The sequence below is a fragment of the Castor canadensis genome, chromosome 3 (genome assembly GCF_047511655.1).
Source record: "Castor canadensis chromosome 3, mCasCan1.hap1v2, whole genome shotgun sequence".
Taxonomy (NCBI): domain Eukaryota; kingdom Metazoa; phylum Chordata; class Mammalia; order Rodentia; family Castoridae; genus Castor; species Castor canadensis.
Genome location: NC_133388.1, coordinates 38,437,276 through 38,456,501, shown reverse-complemented (window position 1 = coordinate 38,456,501; position 19,226 = coordinate 38,437,276). Strand labels below are relative to the sequence as shown.

Below are 19,226 nucleotides of genomic sequence, written 5' to 3'. Positions count from 1 at the left end.
TGCCCTTGGAGGGTTGGGAGAAAGAAAAAGAACTGGCCGGGAACATCAGACTGTACTTATCTATTTCATTTTCTTCATTCTAAAAGAGGCTGAGTCAGTTCACATATAAGTGATATCTGATGTATCTCTGGAAATAAAGCACACTCTCCATAAAAAAATGATGCCATGTAAGAACCTACAATATCAAGGCCAGCGAGAGACCATTTCCAGAAATATGTGGCTCCAAAACTTTATGTTATTTATGCATGCAGTAGCAGTCTACCTTCCTTTCATTCTGGTTAGGCTCCTATTTCTCTCAAGACCAAGATCTCGCCTGTATAATAAAGAACTGTATCTCCTGAAGTGTATCTTTTACTTTTGATCAATCCAAAATAATGAGAAGAGAAAAAAATTAAAATTGAAACTGTAGCATGTAATCTCTTCCTCCATGTAGAATTACCATCTAGAATGCTGATAGTTACCTGATCGCTTCTCCTTCAGAGGGTATGGGAGGTCCAGGGCTTTCCCTGCATATCTGGAAAGCAGCGAGTCAATCTCATCCATGGTGAAGCCAATGTCCTGTTCAGTCAGCAGCTGGTGCAGAGTCTGTACAGCCACAGTGGCCCAGTCCACTTTCATGTTCATCAGTAGCTGCTCTAACATGAGCAGGGGATTGGAGGCCAAGTGGGAATAGCTGGCCCGGTGCTGCTCAGGCAGGGTCAGCAGAACCTGTTTGTAAAGCGATAGAGAAAAGAACATAGTACACAAATTATCTCAGAAGAACCTTGAGAATCTTACTGGTAAGGGGGAGGGTGCCAGAGACCAAAACACCTATATCACTACTGCGACTGGCTGAGAGTCTTTTAGGAAGCAAGACTGAATTCCCATCTAAGTGCTATAGTTAGCTATGGGGAAGTATCCCCAAGTGCCTTTATCTACACAAGGGGTCAGTAATTTTTTTTCTCTAAAGGCTCAGAGAGTAAATGCTTTAGGCTTTAGGACGATAAAAAAATTTCAACTCTGCCAATGTAGCATGAAAGCAACCATAGGCAAATATATAAGTGAATGGATATAGCTTGTTCTAATAAACCTTGATCTAAAAAACAGGCTGAGGACTAGATTTGGCCTGTGGGTGGTAGTCTGTTAACCATCTGGCCTAAACCCTCCAGGCATGGTTAAGATCCCCCTGATCCTCAATGAAACCATTATGTCAATGTGAGGCTTTACCTAGAATGCGCAATATAAGGTAGTATCAGTGGGCAGCTTAATCCTGGTACCTCCTGTGTCCTGCATGTAAATGGTGAAGCAAAATTCCCTTCAGAGGTCATGATCATTAGGTTTGAAATAAGTTCACTGGTTCTATTCTGCCCTTTGCCAATTTCTCTTCATTTAGGTACAGTGCATCAAAAAGAAAAAAAAAAGGTCTATCTTCTTAAGGGTCTATGGCTCTGTTAACACTTGTTCTATTTATTAGGCAGTATAAGACTACCAAGCAGAATAATTAGAAGAAATTAGAGGGTCCCAACTCCCTCCAAACCCTCCTCCACTGGATTTTTGCTAGCTTGCAACTTCTATTAGTGTCTTCAAAGTTATATAGCAAAGGTAAAGGCCTATTACATCATCTAATTACTGAAACAATCCTTTAGTACAGACTAGTTTATCAAGCAATAATTTTAAATCTCATATCAGAATCTCTTTGGAACATATTCAGTCGCTATCCCAAGACCAGTTTTAACTGGTCTGGGATGGAGGTCAACTATCTATATTTTTTAAAAGTCCAGGAGATTCTAATACATAGTTAGCCTTCAGAAGCACTGATAAAGCAGGTGCCATGAAGCCAAGAACAACTTGAGAGAAACAGGTAAAATTCTCTCTGGAGACAGGGCAGTAGAATATGACAAGTCCCAGGAGACTCATCTAGGATATGGTGCGCTGCTAGGTTAAGATTTTACACACAGGCCAAGAATGGCAGATGACTGGAAAAAGAGATTTTTAAAAGGGTAGGTTCTGAAGTTGGAGTGAGGCTAACAGTCATCCCCTCAGGCATGGTTTCCCCAAACCTTTCCTCCTTACCTTGGATCCCATGTACAGTGCCTGGATTTCATGGTGTCGGACAGTGGTCAGTTCTCCATAGAAATGTGTGGTGAGGTAATTGGCCAAGAAGTGTGAAGTGGCCAAGCTAGGGTGCTGGTCAAGGGACTTCTCTGTGACCTCAAGGCACATGGTGGGGTCAGAGATTCTTTGTAGGAGCTGTAGCAAGAGAAGGGTAGAGGAGGAAGGTAAGGCCAGCCTTGGTTGATTTGAGGAAGGAATATTTGGGCCTATTTATTTTGGGATAATCCTTCTTTTACATTCATTTTTCACTCCCCCACCACAGTTTTGCAAATGAGCCATGGTTTTGACAGGACTAGAGCTCAGTAGAATCCTCGACCCAGCTACTCCATCTAGCACCTAGTCCAGGGCCAGGCATCTTCTGCTCAAGGTAACTCAAGGACATAAAGAGGCAGATGTGAGATTGCATATATTTTGTGTGGGACTCAGCAGGAAAAAAGCCATCTGGTTTGAGTAATGTTCTTATTTCCCCCACAAATGAAGAATGGGAAGAATCAAAGGCTTACTTGGAGAGCCTTTTCATGATCTCTTCTTTCCAGCAGGTGGAGAAGATGCTTTTGATGTAGGCTGATTAAAGGTTCCCTCGGAATGGGGTAGAGGTAGCCCCACTCCTCACACAGAACATATTCCTGAAAGGAAACACATTTGCCTTCAATCCCTTTAAGTTACTGCCTTGCCACTTATTAAACTTTTGCCTGATTTTTTTCAGGAGTCTTGAGTTTGCTAAGCCACAGGAATGTTTGGTAAGTGCTGATGGGAGCTTCACTATTAAAGTGAGATCACAAACTTAAAGGACTAGATTAGTAAAGTAAGGTATGGAAATTATTGAAGCAAGCTGTTAACATTACTTTCCTCCTAGTTTTACTATAAGAAAGAAAAGCAAATGACATATGGTGACTGACACCTGGTATCAGCCCTGGTGAGATACTAAAGAAGTGGAAAACTTGAGAAGGCTCTGTTATAAGGACATAGTACTTGTTCGGCTCTGACTGTAGCCAAATGCGTGTGAAGACAGTATTGTCAAATTTCTAAAAATTAAAAAAATTTCCCTACTTTAAAATTTTGGCAATGAAGTCAGTATGAAAAAATAAAAATTCTGGTGACCTATACTATGTGGGCCAAATGTGTTGGGGGTTAGATTCCATCCATGTTCCCCATTCATTCTATAATACCAATTTGTGAACTCTATATTAAAGTCTTGGAGGATGGAATTCCCAGGCCTCTGTCCAAATTTTTCAATATGGTGGTATCTGGTATATCCTCCCCACACCTGTGACTGAGGCTGCCTTTTTCAGGATGCTACCTTATTCCTCACTACGCAGGTGAGCTGCCTGCGCTCCCTCAATCTGGGCTTACTTCTGTCACTGGACATACTATGTTGCAATCATCTCAGGATACATTTTACATCACCCCTTTCACTAAACTATGATTCACTCTAGGGCAAGAACTAAGCTTAATTATCTTTGTCCTACCACCATCTAGCACAGAGAGCACAGCATTCAGTGTTTCCTGAATGAGTGAGCATCTACATTTTGAACTATGGGTATATCAGCTTCTAAAAGGTAGATAAAATTCTAGTTAATACTGAAACAGCCAATAAATATAGAAAATATATTTATATTCATTAGTAATTATGGAAATGAAAAGTGAATCAATTAGATTTCATCTTATTGGCAAAAAGTGAAAAGTTGGTCAATAGAAAGATTTGCAAGAATATGGAACAACAGGAACTGTGAGAAAGTATAAGGGGGACAGCGGATATGAAGAGGGATTTGGTATCATCCTTGAAAAAGGGAGCATGCTCATGTCTGATGACATAGTGATTCCTCTTCTAGGTATACATTCTGGGCCTAGTGTAGGGAGTATAGGAAATTTCACATAGGAATACAAGGGTGATAATAAAAGAAATGTCAACTGTATTATCCTCTGTACTTCCCTGTATGTTGGAAAAATTTACAGTTAAAAAGAAAAAGAATGTGAACATTGACAAATGGGAAGGGCTCTACATAACCAGTTAAGAGTTGCAGCTCTAGAAGGAGGATGAAGGAAATAGCACCCTGAAAAATGGTACCTGTGCTTCCAGAATCATGTTCATGACAGTTGAAGGATCCTCAACACAGCAGCTCCTTAGGGCCTGCCAGTCACACCACACCGGGGGATCCTGCAAGTTTAGAATCTAAGGGAAGACAGAGAAATCCATCAAATCACACTGCAGCTTCTTCCTTCGTGAGCAAGTCTCAGACGTGTCCAGGGAAGGGCCACACCTAGATCACTGCCCCAAAGTCAGGTCACTGGAACTTGCCAGGAAAGAGGAGGAAGAAAACAAATGGGGCACAGACTGTTTAGAGAGGAATGTGAACCTCTCTGGGAAGTAAAATCAGGGAGCAAAGGCCGAATGAGAGGCCAGGATCACAGCTTTCACTGGTGAGGACAGTTCTTAGAAGTTTAACCAGCCTTTTGAGGTCACTTGTACTAAGCTCCTCCAACTCAAAACTCCACTCAAGATATTCTTCTGGCTTGAACATTTTTATGGGGTCACCTTTCCTGCAGCATTTTAGTTTTGCATGAAAATTTCTGAGGAGGAGTAAAAAGAAAATCTTTCTCTCCTACCATTTTCACCTTCTCTGGTGAGGCTCTAGACTCTGTTCTGTTCCAAGGACATGGGAAATTGGTGTGTATTTTATACATGTTAGGTAGCTGTGCCTCCTGACTTTGTTTCTCTGAGCCTCTTCAGCTTGGATAAAATACATGCCCCAGAAGAATCTTTCACTTTTTAAACTGCCACTGTCATGCAACCTTTCAAAATGGCTCTGAAAATTTAGCTGAAGTTTAGAACAATCTTTAAGACATAATATACAAAAAACGTTCACAAAGCTTAAATACATATGAAAAAACCTCTGTGGAGTGTGGGGCACCATTTCTGTTATTATCCTTGCTTGATGCAAACACATTTAAAATAAGTAGATAACACTGGAAACAGATGGAAGGCCTCTGTTTGCTTAAGAACACAAGCCAGATGCAGAGCAAAAGTCATGTTCTGTTTGTTTTTGAAATTCCCTATTATATGAAAACAGGCTGAGGATGGTCATCAGGTGAGAAGCCTGTTTCCATCTCTCGATGCTAGAGCCCATACCTTCTGATATACCCGCAGCTCTGCCAGCTTCTTCTGTAGCTCAGACTTCAGTCCTTCTTGGACAGCTGTGTCTGAAATGCAGTAGGCCAGGATCTCTAGGCACGACTCCAGGGGCCACCTGTCCATAAACTGCAGGGCCAACCGACTTCTCAGATATGCATCCTTCACAGGAAACAGGTATTGCCAACCTTCCTTGTCTGTAAGACAAAAACAATGTTCAGAGGCAGCAAGCCTGGTCTGGAAATGCTTAAGATCCCAGTTTAATTCTTAAGAGAGAGCCTAGTTCCATATTATAAAATAGCTTGGAGGAGCCTTAAGACCCATATGACCTTAGAACTACTTTTATGCTTGGAACCACTATATGACAAGGAGAAAGCCTATACCCCTATGTGTCCCTTTAAACAAACCTGCTCATAACCATGAGACTTTCAGAGGACAAAAGAAAGGAAAAAAAAGGAAGGAAGGGATGAGGGGTAGTGCTGCACATACAGCACTTTTTCTTTCTTTTCTGTTTCTTCTTTTTCTTTTCTTCTTCTTTTTTTTTTTTTTTTGAAGTAGTAGGGTTTGAAGTCAGGACCTCATACTCACAGGGCAATGAGGAATGATTGTTCACTAGGCAATCATTCTACCATTTGAGCCACTGAGCCATGCCCCAAGTCCTTTTGCTTTAGTTATTTTTAAAATAAGACTCTTGAGTTTTTGCCCAGGGCACGGCCTTGGACTGTGATCCTCCTACCTATACCTCCCATGTGTGCCATAATGCCTGGCTTATTTGTTGAACTGCAGGGGGAGGGTAGTCTCGCTAACTTTTTGCCAGGGGCTTGTCTCAAATTGTGATTCTCTCACTTGCTATGTCCTAAGGAGCTGGTATGAGCTGTTGTGCTCATACAAGTACAAAATTTGATCACTTTTTTTGGGCAGTACTGGGGTTTGAACTCAGGGCCTTGTGCTTGCTAGGTAGGTGCTCTACCACTTGAGGCATGATCCTAGTCTTCACTTTTTTAAATTCATCTTGCCAGTAGAACTTGAGTACACTCTGCAATTTCCACTCTGCATCATACATAAACACTTGGAAGTTATTTCAGGTAAGTAAGTTTTATTTCCTGGTTGTTTTCCATTTTATTTGTTACTAGCTCTCTCTCTCTTATATCCATTTTATAAGTTTAATCTTGGACATACAAAAAATAGATTCCAAGCAATTAAGACTACACAGTTGCTCTGTAGATTTCTTCACCTTCAGGAGGGATTTTCTCCTTTCTAAAGGGTAGCTGAGCCTCCTACTCAAAAGCCATTCCCTACAGCACATCCAACCCTTGCTCTTCCTAGTAGAGTGTTGTAGCTCATTGGTTTTCCATCTGATTACATGAAAAATCTCCCAGCGAGCTTTGAAAACAAAAGTTGTCAGGCCCACTGTTTATTTTTATGTTTAATTAAATTAGTATTTGAGCCAGGGTCTAGCTACGTAGCCCAGGCTGGCCTTGACCTCATGATCCTCCTGCCTCAGCCTCATGTGTGCTGAGAATAAACATCACACCTAGATCTTTTTTTTTTGTAGTACTGGGGTTTGGTTGGTGGGCAGGCACTCTACTTCATGAACCACACCTCCAGCTCTTTTTACTCTGGTTATTTTGGAGATGGGATCTCACTTTTGGCCTGGACTGGATTTCTACTATTTTACGCTTCCTCTCATAGCTGGAATGATAGTGTGTGCCAACACAGCCTAGTCTTTTCTGTCAAGATGGTAGTCTCACAACCTTTTTTTTTTTTTTTTTTTGCTGAGGCTGTCCTGGAACCATAATTCTCTCTCAATCTCAGCTTCCCAAGTGGTTAGGATTACAGGCATGAGCCACTGGTGGCCAACTCACAGTTTGTTTTCATAAATAACATTTTAATAAAATGCATGTATTGATTATGGCTTCTTTCAAGCTATAGTGGCAAAGTTGAGTAGTTGCAACAAAGACCCTATGGCCCACAAATTCCTTTCCAGAAAAAATCTGCTGACCTGTCTTTTAAAATAATCACTTGCTTGAACTCCCTCCTGGGCCTCTGAGTGTGGGACCCAGATTATTTGTCATTTATAGAACTCAGAATATTGATTACAGGTTAGGAGTGCCCATTCTAAAGTCAGACAGACTTTATTTACCATCATGGGCAAATTTTCTAACCTCTCACTTTTCTGTAGTTCTTGTGAGGATTAAATGTGATGACACACTCAGTGAATGCTACATGTTATTCCATGTACCAGTGAAAGAGGGAGGCATACTGTTCTGCTTACCACATGCTGCAGCACAGCTCAAGACTGCATCCTGTATGCTGCTCAGCTCGTCCATGTCTCGCCCATACACTTCAGTGAGCTGAAGGGCCCGTGGCCAATCTCTGGTCACCAGGGCTTCCTCAAAGGCCTCAGTCAGCACATCCAGGGCAATGGGAGAATGCAGGCCCAGGAGTGCAGTAGAGAGACTGGCCCTACCACGGAGACTGGCTGCCAGACTCTTTCCCTGCTTGGAGGACCCACGTAGAGGCTCCCAGGCAGCCAAAAGGGAGGCCTCAAGCATAGGGAACTGTTCCAGGAGGTGTTCACACTCCCTGGCTACTTGGTCTGCAGTTAGAGGCACCTCCCTGCGACCACGAAGCTCTTTCCACGACAAGCTGGGCTTGCTGACCTTTGATCCTTGGGAAGCTCCTAGACAGGCCACTGTAGCTAGTAACTTTGAGCAGGATTTTAGGAAGGCCAAGGCGGAAGAGGTGAGAACCGGGGATGATGAGTCCTTTGGAGAGTGGTGGGACTTTCTCTCTAATGGAGGATTCTCCCTTGCCCTAGGGGAGATTGGCACAGAGACAGGGAAATCATCCAGGCAGTAGGAGGTGTGTTGCTGGGCCAGGATCCCCAGGTGGGTCAGAAGGGATGATGCCTGTTGGGTTTGCTGAGAAGGGCAAAGAGTAAGGGGCTCACAGCAGCAGTTGACAATGATCTGTGGCACACTTAGGCTGAGACCCTCTCGGGCCAGAAGGTCTGCCAACCTGGAGGAAGAGAAAGAGAAGACATGAGGCCTGAATACTTACACGGCAAATGTAAATGAAAGTTCTTAATTATTTCCCCCTTTATATTATGTGAACAATGAAGTCTTCTGTTCTGTTGTATACACATCACTTTTCACATATACAATAAAGCTGAAGGATAAATTCACCAACATGGATTAGCAATCCAGGATCAAAGGGCAAATTTGTAGTTTTTAACAGACATTGACAAGTTGCTTGCCCATGGGGTATACCACTTTATATTCTACCAGCAACTTCTGAGAATGCTTATTTTCCTATAGCCTACAGAACCACTGTTATCAAATGTTTGGATTTTTGCCTATCCATAAATGAAGATTCATTAATTTCATACTTGCAATACACGTTAGCAGTGGCAAGGGAGAAAAAGAACAGTGAATTTAATATACTACATTAGCGTAAATGCACATTGAGAAAAAGTCTCCAAGAAATCTCCCCATTTTGTGGTGACCCCAAGCAAAATGCCACCAAGCATTTGGTTTCCCTAATGAAGCAATGAGAGAGGCCCATAGCTGACTCCCACAGAGTTGGCTCCTACCTGTCTGGGGGAACTTGTCTCTCAAGCAGGAGATGTGACACCAGTTGGGAAGAGCTCTGTTGTAGGAGAACAAAGGGATTTCCTACCTTGACCTCCACACGATCTGCAAATGTAGAGAAAGTAACCCTTGTATGCATCATTGACTGCAACAGCTCAGAACCCTGTTTCCCAGAACCAGTTAATTACACTGCAAATTACAATGTCACAATGAAAACATTAAGAGTTGTTTTGTTGATTTGTGCTAAGAGTGTTCTCAACATGATCCTGACCTCAAGCTCATCTGTGGGTTACCACTGCTTTAAAGATTTCCAACTTAGACAAATTATCAGTGGACATGTCTAGCACAGACAGCTCACTCCTGCTCATTTCAACCTGAATGAAGTGCATGTATCCCACATCCAATGCTTGGGACCAGAAGTGTTTTGGATCTTAGAATTTTTGCATATACATGATGAGACATTTTGGGGATGGGACCCAAATCTAAATATAAAAATAATTTATGTTTCATTTATACCTTATACACAGAGCTGGAAGGTAATTTTATATAGTATTTTTAGTGCACCTGTGTTTTTACTGTAATCTATCAAATGTGGAACCTACCATGTAAGGCATCAGGTTGGCACCCAAAAAGTTTTGGATGTTGGAGCATTTAGGACTTCAGATTTTTGGGTGAAGTATGCTCACCTCTGCTTGCTCTGCGAACTCAGGTAAGAATCTGTTAGAAATGGAAGCTCTGACTGAAGACATGGGAACAATGTATCATCTCAGCAACTCAAAATTTACTTCTGACCAGAAGGGTGCCAGCATGCACATGGGCAGAACAAGCACAGAGAGGGGCAGGCTGTCTGCCCCTCCTTGCATCCCTGCCGCCATTAACCCAGCCTCTTGACCTGGATTGGTCCAGATCAAAAGTTCACAATCTTCTTGACTAACTGAAACTCTATACCAACTCAGGGGAGGGGTTAAGATACACAGTGTGGCAGGCAATTTTTGTGGGCAAAGTGGCTTAGCAAGAATTCCAGAAGAAGAACCCGGAACTACAGACAATGCAGGCAACTAAAATGGCCACACACACTTTGATAGAAAGACTGCTTTCTCATGGTACTCATATCAAAAGCTTGTTTTTTTGGCTGGCAGAGTGGCTCAAAGGGTAGAGTGCCTGCCTAGCAAGTGTGAGACCCCAAGTTCAAACCCTACTGCCGCCAAAAAAAGAAAAAAAAGAAAAGGAAAAAACCGTTCATTTATAAAAATATCTTACTAAAATCTTGCTGTCTCTACGGGGTCCTCAAATTTGCAATGGACTCAAGGTCTCCCAGAGATATTTTTGAGCCACTAATTTCATGAGATTTTATTGAGTACTTCCATGTTCAGTGCAGCTGTACTTAGCATAAAGATACCACAAACAGAGACGAATAAGGGAGGAGAATCTTACAAAACTGGCATCCTGGGCAACTGCTGTATCCAGAAGCTCTGAAATGAGCACCTTTCCTCTTCTTATTCAAAGTGCTTGTAGGCCAGCCATGGCTCTATTTTCTCTTTCTTGTTACTTACCAGGCTCAGAGCTTAAACTCCGAAGGAGAACTGCAGCCAGGGTCTTGCAATAGCTGAAGAAGGTGCCCACATAGTCAATCTGTTTGCTGCCTGTTGGGGTCTGTTTGCCCAGATTCTTCTGGAGGAGCTGAATTTGGATGTGTACTGGGTGGGCTTCCGCTTCAGTGGCTTTCTGGGCTGATTGCTCCACCAGGGAAGTGAGTGGAGTATTCCTAGATTCTGAAAAGAGTTAGGGCAGGAGAAGGGATATAGGCTTTAGTCTGTGCATCCAGATTTGGGTGGATTTTGGACCCAATGCATAAGCTGAGGATCCTACATACTATATGGGGCATCCTATAGTTTAGGCACTACACTTACAAGATGGATATAAAATCCTAGTTTGGTCACCTGGACAAGTGATTCTCAGCCAGAAAGAACTTTTGAGTCTGGAGGAGTCAGGGTATATAGTCCTGTTTTTGCCCTTTTATCTTGAGGGTAGAATAACTTTATGAAGAGCACAGCAATCTTTTACAAAGGGTTGACCAATACTGACCTAGTACCTGCTGGGTACGCTTCTTATCAGGGGAGAGGAAAATGTACCCGCTCATGGGAGTGTTAACCATACTTTTAACTGAGAGGTGAGAAAACAGAGGAAATTCAGTTCTAAGGTGTGCCATAGTTAACTGATAGGCTGGTCAAGCCCAGTTTTAGAGTCCTGAGCCTGAGTTATTTCCTTTTTTTGGTTCTGACCTTCTCTGTTTATCCATTCCTGAGCAGACAGCCCTGTACCTGGTAGTGCTAGTGCTTCTCTCAGTGACTGAAGGGTCTGATCCAGCTCTTGAGAGAGATTGGTGTGGCTGGCCACACAGTCTTCAGTGAGGCTGGGCCAGCACATCTGAAGCAGTTCAGTGATATTGTACCGCGGAGGGCCTCCGCCCTTATCTTCTATACCCTCTATGGAAAGCAAACGAGAGGAAAAAGTGAAGTCTGCTGCTGACCTATTGTTCCAAGTCCAGGAACAGGAAAAGGGAGAAAGGCAATTCACCTGATTTAGTTTGTCCAGCTGGCGTATGTGAATAATTGAGAATTTTACCAATTTGCTGAAGAACAACTGGAAAACCTCGAATGCCATCAGCATTGAGGAGTGCCTCCTGGTCTAACCTTCGACCTGGAAATCGACAGAGGGATAAGGCATTTTTTGGGATTGGTACTCAATATTGTGTTTACTTGTCTAATTTTATCTTCCCCAATAATAATGATGAAATATATCCTTCTTTCTTTTTTTTTTCTTTTTTGTGGTACTGGGGTTTGAACTCACGGCCTCACATTTGCTAGGCAAGTGCTCTACTACTTGAGCCACTCCACCAGTCCGATGAAATACATCTTGTGCCAATTTGGGTGAAAACTGGCAAACTTGGCTTATTCCACACCTAAGGTTCCAGGACTACTTTTGGTAAGAAGCCTCCATTGTAAATAGCAGTAGATTCAGAATCTCTGGCACTCTTACAGGATTCACCTTGTTTACTACCCTCAGGCATAGACTTGAGCTGGAATCATATCTGTTCTCTCTAATTGCCTAGTTCCATTTCATATAAGAATTTCATATACACATTCTGGGACATTATTAACTTCAAGGCATGATTCTCCTTCCATCTGTGATCCCTTACACCTAGTCCCAGGTTTTAGGGTAAGTAGGTTCATGGCAGAGGTTCAGCTAGGAATGGCATATAATTAAAGGCCCAAATTCCATTTGTACCTTTTGTTTTGTGGTGCTGGGGATTGAATTCGGGGCCTCATGCATGCTAAGCACATGCTGTACCACAGAGCTATAGTCCCAGCTTCAATTTGCACCATTTTTAAAAGGACATTTCTTCCTTCAATTTAATGATAAACCAGAAAAAAATTTCTCAAAATGACTATAGACTGTTGTGTCTATTAAGAAGGTGAGATACTCAGGGGTAGGGGTGTGGCTCAGTGGTAGAGTGCTTGCTCAGCATCCATGAGGCCAGAGGTTCCATCCCCAGCACTGCACAACAAAAAACACCCCCAAGGACAAAGGTGAGACTCTCTATAGACTGTATTTATGCCATTATATTGGATGTGAGGACATTTAACTAGTAATATTTTCTCCTTGTCCTCCTTCTTCTAACAGTTATCAATCAAGTTTTTCCAGAGTTCACCTCAGAATGAAGAGATGAAGGGACAAGGCTGAGGCCACCTACTCACCCCGACTCTCAAGGCTGCTGTTCAAACGTCGTTCAGCTGTTTCCAAGAGCTGCTTGCAGGTTTTCCAGAGCTGGCACTGAGAGCAAGCTAGATCAAATGCAGCCATGGCAGGGGAACTGAGGTCTTCCAGAACCTCTCTCAAGGGAGCAGCAGGCTCCATCAATGTAGTGCTTATCCAGAAGTCTTCCTGGAGTGTGGGGATGGGGTCTCCAGAGCAGCTTGAGCTGCTGAGCAGCTTGTCGGTCACATCAGCGATGGAATAAAATACCATCCCTGGACACCCAGCAGTGGAGTAAAAAGAAAGGGAGTAAAGTGATTCTAATCACTACTTTTGTTATGAAAAGTAGTTATTTTTTTTAAAAATTGGAAGGATTTATGCATATTAGCATCAGCCTCACAGCCTACTCTTACAGCACCAAAACAAAGGTGTGGAAAGGAAGACCAAAAGAAACTCAGAATGATCAAGGCGAGGGGAGGGCTTCTTCCAAACAGGATTAAAAGCAGGCTGAGAAAGAAAGAAGCAAATCTAATTGGAACAGATCTCAAATATTGTAACTAATATTTTGTATTAAGACTATGAAAAGGATGTGTTTATATTTTTTGAAATAGGCAAAGAAAAATTTTTGGAGGGTATTTAAGAAGCAATGTGCGATAGTAACTTGAAATATAGAGTCTAGACCAATACGAGATGTGAAAATGTGGGAATGATTCCACTTTCAAGAAATAATGAAAGACAAGCTTTTTGATTGTGCAGCCACAGCTGGGAATTGAGTCAGGTTGATCCCAGGTTATAAACACAGCTTCTTCACTTTTGGAATAGTAAAATATTATGCTTTATCCCTGAATAGTTATTTATATGGGAAGGAAATAAACTCCTAACCATTTCCAAAAGCCTGAGATAGGGCATTTGCATGGTGGGAACAGCACTAATGTTCTTTAGTTTAAGTTACAGAGGATTTGAGTGTCAGGTATGTGATCAAGGAGGATGGATGTAACTAGAAAACTACTCTGAATGTGACAGAATTGCTGTTGTTGAAGACAGGTGTCCTGTTTTAGATTTCTGCCCATTGGCATGAATAGCTACATGATTCTCCCCTTACATCTCCCACCCCCCAGCTACCTCACCACTTACAGTAGCAGCAGGGAAGCCTGACCTGCTGCTGCAGCACTGCCAATGGCTTGTAGAGTTGAGCGGCCACTGCCGGATCTCCGAATGGTATTGGCACCTCCATCCGAGTTCTGGTTTTCAATCTTATGCTCTACTTGGGCTAGCTCCTGGATTACCTCTTGGTAGCGCTCCACAAACATCAGTTCCCCTGCACTAGGTGAGGACTTCAGGTTGAACATGAATACCACCTGTCATGGGAGAGGGAGGAGCGTGGCTGTGGTGGCCCTACAATGTCTACTTTATAGGGTCAGAAGGGTACTAAATGTTAAAAGAGTAGATTGAATACAAAAGTAACTCATAAAAGTCAGTAAGAAAATCACCAATGGCCCAGAAGAAAATATGCAAAAGATGTACCACAGTGGCTCACACCTATAATCCTAGCTACTCAGGAGGCAGAGATCAGTAAGATCTCTGTTTGAAGCCAGGCTGGACAAATAGTTTGTGAGTGAGACCCTCAGGCCTAGCAAAGCATCAGGCCTTGAGTTCAAACCCCAGTACTACCAAAAAAGAAAAAAAAAAAAAAGTAAAACGATCTAGACAATTTCAGAGAAGAACTTTTGACTAATATAGAAATGAGAAAATATTTTCCCTCACCAGTAATTTAAGTAACAATAATATTTTACAACTATCACAATATCAAAGTATAAAAATAAATTGTCAGGGGTAAACTATAACAAATGTTTGGCAATCTATAAAGCTTTTAAAATGTCTTTTGACTCAGTAATTTTTTATGAGAATCTTTCCTAAGGAAATGATCCAAAAGGCTTAATGCCTAAAGGTGATCATTTTGGCATATTACAACTATTTCAAAGTTGAAAATAATCTATATGTTGGGTAAAAGAAAATGGTTAAGTGTTATTTAATCAGACTATTATAAGGTCACTAATATCAAAATTATAAGTAAATGCTTATAATGACAAAATGGCACAATTTGAAGTTTCAGATTCAAAATAATTTCAACTATATAGAAGTTACACTATCTTAGAAAAATACAGGCTAAAAGTATACAACTTTAGTATTGGTTGTTCCCTACAACAGGGTAAAAAGTAATTTTATTTTCTTGTTAATATTTTTTGTGTTTTCTTATAATATGCACTACTTGTTTTGTAGCCAGGTTAAGAAATAAAAGTTACTATTTAAAAAAAAATAAGACAAAGGGTCAAGGAAAGGAAGAGAAGTCGAAGGCATTTAAGAGAAAAAAAAAAAAAAATCACGGACTCCCAAATTCCTTAGGGTTTGGGTTTAAGAAAGGCTGAAGTAGCAACAACAACAAAAAACCAGAACCCCAAATTTTAGGGCTTAGGATACAGTTCAGTAATAAAGCGTGAGCATAACATGTGAGCCATGGGATTGATCCCCAGCACTGCAAAATCTAAACAACAAAAAAAGAAGGTCAGAGAGGGTACTATATTCCCCAGAGGATCACAATTATCCTTATTATTAAAGTATGAGATAAAAAATGACCACAGGAAGTTAAGGAAAGATTATCCTATCATCCAGATTTCTCCTAGATTTATTCCCAAACAACTGAACTCACACTAAAGAAAATGCTTGATGGATTCCAAGATGGCAGCTAGAGGGAGGAAGCAGAAAGTACTTTAGTGTGCCTCCTAAAGTAAAATCTTGGAGAGACGCTGGAGATACACCTTACAGGAAAAACCACCAAGAAGAGGCAAAACTCTGACTCCTCCACACCTCCAGCCTGAGCATAGCATTCCCACTTCATGTTAAACGGAGAAACCAGGAAGGCTTCCGCACTGCCAGACCGCAGCACCCAGACGGCTTGGGAAGATGCAGACCACAAGGTGAGCTAAGCGGCATGTGGTACTCCCACAGACAACCCTGGGCCAGATCAGCATAGCCCGCTGGACAGATTGACCACCACCCAGGGAAAAAAGAAAAAAAACCTGAACAATAAGCATTAACAACAAAAAAGACACGTAGCAAAGAGGGCAGGGCGCCCTGAGAGCCAAAGAGGGGGAAAGGGAAATCCCTCACCGAACTGTAAATAAACAAGCTGGCCAGAGAAGGCAGGAGCGGTGGCACACGCCCAGCAGCAACCAGGGGCAGGAAAGCTTGTAAAAGTGACGATGAGAGGAAAACTCCACAGGAGAGGGGGGAAGGCCCACTTCCCACGTGAACTGTAAAAGCGGGTGCAGTGTCACCTCCCCCAGTGTGCTTGGAAAGGGGAAAGCTTGTAGCAGTGGCAGTCAAGCCCAGGAGAACTCTAAGTAAACAAAGCCTGTGGGACTAGGTGAGTGTTAAGCTCACTCCTGAGATCTGCATAAATAAAGCCTCCAGCAACAGCAGGCTGACAGCAGTGGGCAGGTGAGCCACAGCCTCAGATAGCGATTCAGACAACTGTCTCCAAACTCTTTTTTCTCTCTCCCTACCTTTGATGAGACAACAACCGAACTACACCTGCATGCTGAAAAAATTACTGAAACCGTATTGCATTTGAACTTGGGACACTTTGTGGTATTTTTATTTTTGTTTTGTTTTTTGGTTTTTTTCCCCCTTTGATGAGACGACAGAACTACTTCTGAGACACCATCTCCAGGATTGGAGGCTGAGGGACTAACACCAAAATTATTAAGACTGAAACTTTATTGCATTTGAACTTGGAGATTTTTTAATTTTTATTTATTTATTTATTATTTTATTTTTTTCACAATCCTCCCTCTGTCTCTCTAATGCCTGTTCAGCTGAGTGTTGATTAGTTCACTATATCTCCCTGTTTATATCTTTGAAAATTTTGTTTTGGTTTTTTTGTTTATTTGTTTTTCCCTTTCTTTAACTTCTTTGCTTTCCCTCTCCTCTCACCCTTCCATTCTAAATATCACCATTGTTATTATTACAATCTAGAAAATACTTAATTGCACACAGTGCAGGGACAATAACAACACCAAGGGCAATGATGGGAAGACAGAAAAACAGGGAAACCAGTTTCCCCACAGCAAAAAATTAGTACAGGAACCAGAGGGAAATGAAGAAAACAGATACTCAGGTCCAGACTCCAACAAAATGAAGATAAACTATGCCAAAGAACCCAATGAAGCCCACAAGAATAATCTACAAGAAGAAATACTACAGGTAATCAATGAGAATTTTATAGAGATGATACTGGATATGGTCAACCAAAATGTATAGGAGACACTCAAAAAATTCCAAGACAACAAAAATAGAGAATTTGAAAAAGCACAAGAAGACATAAAAGAAACCATAGAAGCACTGTATAAACACCAAAGGGAAACAAAGAACACGAGTAATAAAGAGATAAATGAACTCAGGACAAAAATAGACAACATTACAGAGGAAACGACTCAGAATATGGAAAACCTCAGAAAAAAGAATGAAACAGAATTGCGAAACAAAATGGAGGGCCAATCCAGCAGAATAGAACAAACAGAAGACAGAATCTGAGAACTCGAAGATGAAATGGTAATTAAAGGAAAAACCAAAGAACTATTAGTGAAACAACTCAAGACCTGTGAAAAGAAAATGCAAGAACTCACTGACTCCATCAAAAGACCAAACCTGAGAATCATGGGCATTGAAGAAGGAGAAGAGGTGCAAACAAAGGGAATGCGTAATATATTCAACAGAATAATAACAGAAAATTTCCCCAAACTAGAGAAAGATATTCCCATACAGATGCAAGAGGCCTCCAGAATGCCAAACAGACCAGACCAAAATAGATCTACCCCACAGCATATTATCATTAAATCAACAAATACAGAGACGCAAGAAAGAATATTGACGGCTGTAGGAGAGAAAAAACAAATAACATATAAAGGTAAACCCATCAAAACCACAGCAGACTTCTCAACAGAAACATTAAAAGCAAGAAGAGCTTGGAGTGAGATCTTCCGGGCACTGAATGAAAATAACTTCTACCCGAGGATACTCTACCCAGCAAAACTATCATTCAAAATAGATGGAGCAATAAAAGTCTTCCATGATAAGCAGAAACTAAAACAATATGTGACCACAAAGCACCACTACAAAAGATTCTTCCAGGGATTCTGCACACAGAAAGTGAAACCCAACATAACCATGAAACGGCAGGCAGCACCAAACTATAGGAAAAGAAAAAGCAAGAAAGTAGAGAGTAACCTCAACTTAGGTACACACAATCAAACCTACGAAAACTAAATGGCAGGAATCACCACATACCTATCAGTACTAACACTTAATGTTAATGGACTTAATTCCCCCATCAAAAGGCACCGTTTGATGAACTGGATTAAAAAGGAAGCTTACAGTAGACCCATCTCACTGACAGAAATAAGCATAGGCTTAGGATGAAAGTCTGGAAGAAGATTTACCAAGCCAATGGCCCCCGAAAACAGGCAGGTGTAGCAATACTTATCTCTGACAAAGTAGACTTCAAACCTACATTGATCAAACGAGGTAAAGAAGGACATTCCATACTAATAAAAGGGGAAATAGACCAAAAGGAAATAACAATTATCAACCTATATGCACCCAATCTCAACGCACCCAATTTCACCAAACATACCCTGAAGGACCTAAAAGCATATATTAACTCCAACACAGTGGTCCTGGGAGACTTTAACACCCCACTATCATCAATAGATAGGTCATCCAAAAAAAAAAAAATCAATAAAGAAATCCTAGATCTAAAATATACAACAGATCAAATGGACCTAGTTGATGTCTACAGAACATTTCATCCAACTTTTACACAATATACATTCTTCTCAGCAGCCCATGGAACCTTCTCCAAAATAGATCATATCCTAGGCACAAAGCAAGTCTCAGCAAATATAAGAAAACAGAAATTATACCATGCATTCTATCTGATCACAATGCAATAAAACTAGAACTCAACAACAAAAGTAAAGACAAAAAACATGCAAATGGCTGGAAACTGAATAACTCATTGCTTAATGAAAAATGGGTCATTGATGAAATAAAAAAGGAAATTAAAAAGTTCCTGGAAGACAACAAAAATGAAAACACAACCTACCGGAACCTATGGAACATAGTAAAGGCAGTCCTGAGAGGAAAGTTTATAGCCATGAGTGCATATATTAAAAAGACTGAAAGATCCCAAATCAATGACCTAATGATACATCTCAAACTCCTAGAAAAACAAGAACAAGGAAATCCCAAAAGAAATAGAATGAGAAAAATAATAAAAATAAGAGCTGAAATCAATGAAATAGAAACCCTAACAACACCATACAAAGAATTAATGAAACAAAAAGTTGGTTCATTGAAAAAATGAACAAGATCGACAGACCCCTGGCAAACCTGACTAAAATGAGGAGAGAAAAAACCCAAATTAGTATAATCAGGAATGCAAAAGGGAAATAACAACAAATACCATGGAAGTCCAGGAAATCATCAGAGACTACTTTGAGAACCTATATTCAAACAAATTCGAAAATCTTAAAGAAATGGACAGATTTCTAGATACATATGATCATCCAAAACTGAACCAAGAGGATATTAAT

General features: G+C 41.1%; 1 protein-coding gene across 4 annotated transcripts in view; it reads right to left on the bottom strand.

Moving 5' to 3' along the window:
• The window catches only part of Zfyve26 (zinc finger FYVE-type containing 26), a 68,979-nt gene that overhangs the window by 25,615 nt on the left and 24,138 nt on the right, over positions 1–19,226 (bottom strand). For all 4 annotated transcript variants that reach the window (XM_074067710.1, XM_074067711.1, XM_074067712.1 and 1 more), the window contains 12 exons: positions 13,730–13,931; positions 12,576–12,848; positions 11,395–11,517; positions 11,139–11,303; positions 10,371–10,589; positions 8,820–8,922; positions 7,500–8,245; positions 5,225–5,421; positions 4,163–4,267; positions 2,598–2,720; positions 2,053–2,229; positions 462–708 (listed from right to left, as the gene is read on the bottom strand). In XM_074067710.1, the coding sequence (XP_073923811.1) occupies positions 462–708; positions 2,053–2,229; positions 2,598–2,720; positions 4,163–4,267; positions 5,225–5,421; positions 7,500–8,245; positions 8,820–8,922; positions 10,371–10,589; positions 11,139–11,303; positions 11,395–11,517; positions 12,576–12,848; positions 13,730–13,931 (2,680 nt within the window). The remainder of the gene's footprint in view (positions 1–461; positions 709–2,052; positions 2,230–2,597; positions 2,721–4,162; positions 4,268–5,224; positions 5,422–7,499; positions 8,246–8,819; positions 8,923–10,370; positions 10,590–11,138; positions 11,304–11,394; positions 11,518–12,575; positions 12,849–13,729; positions 13,932–19,226) is intronic.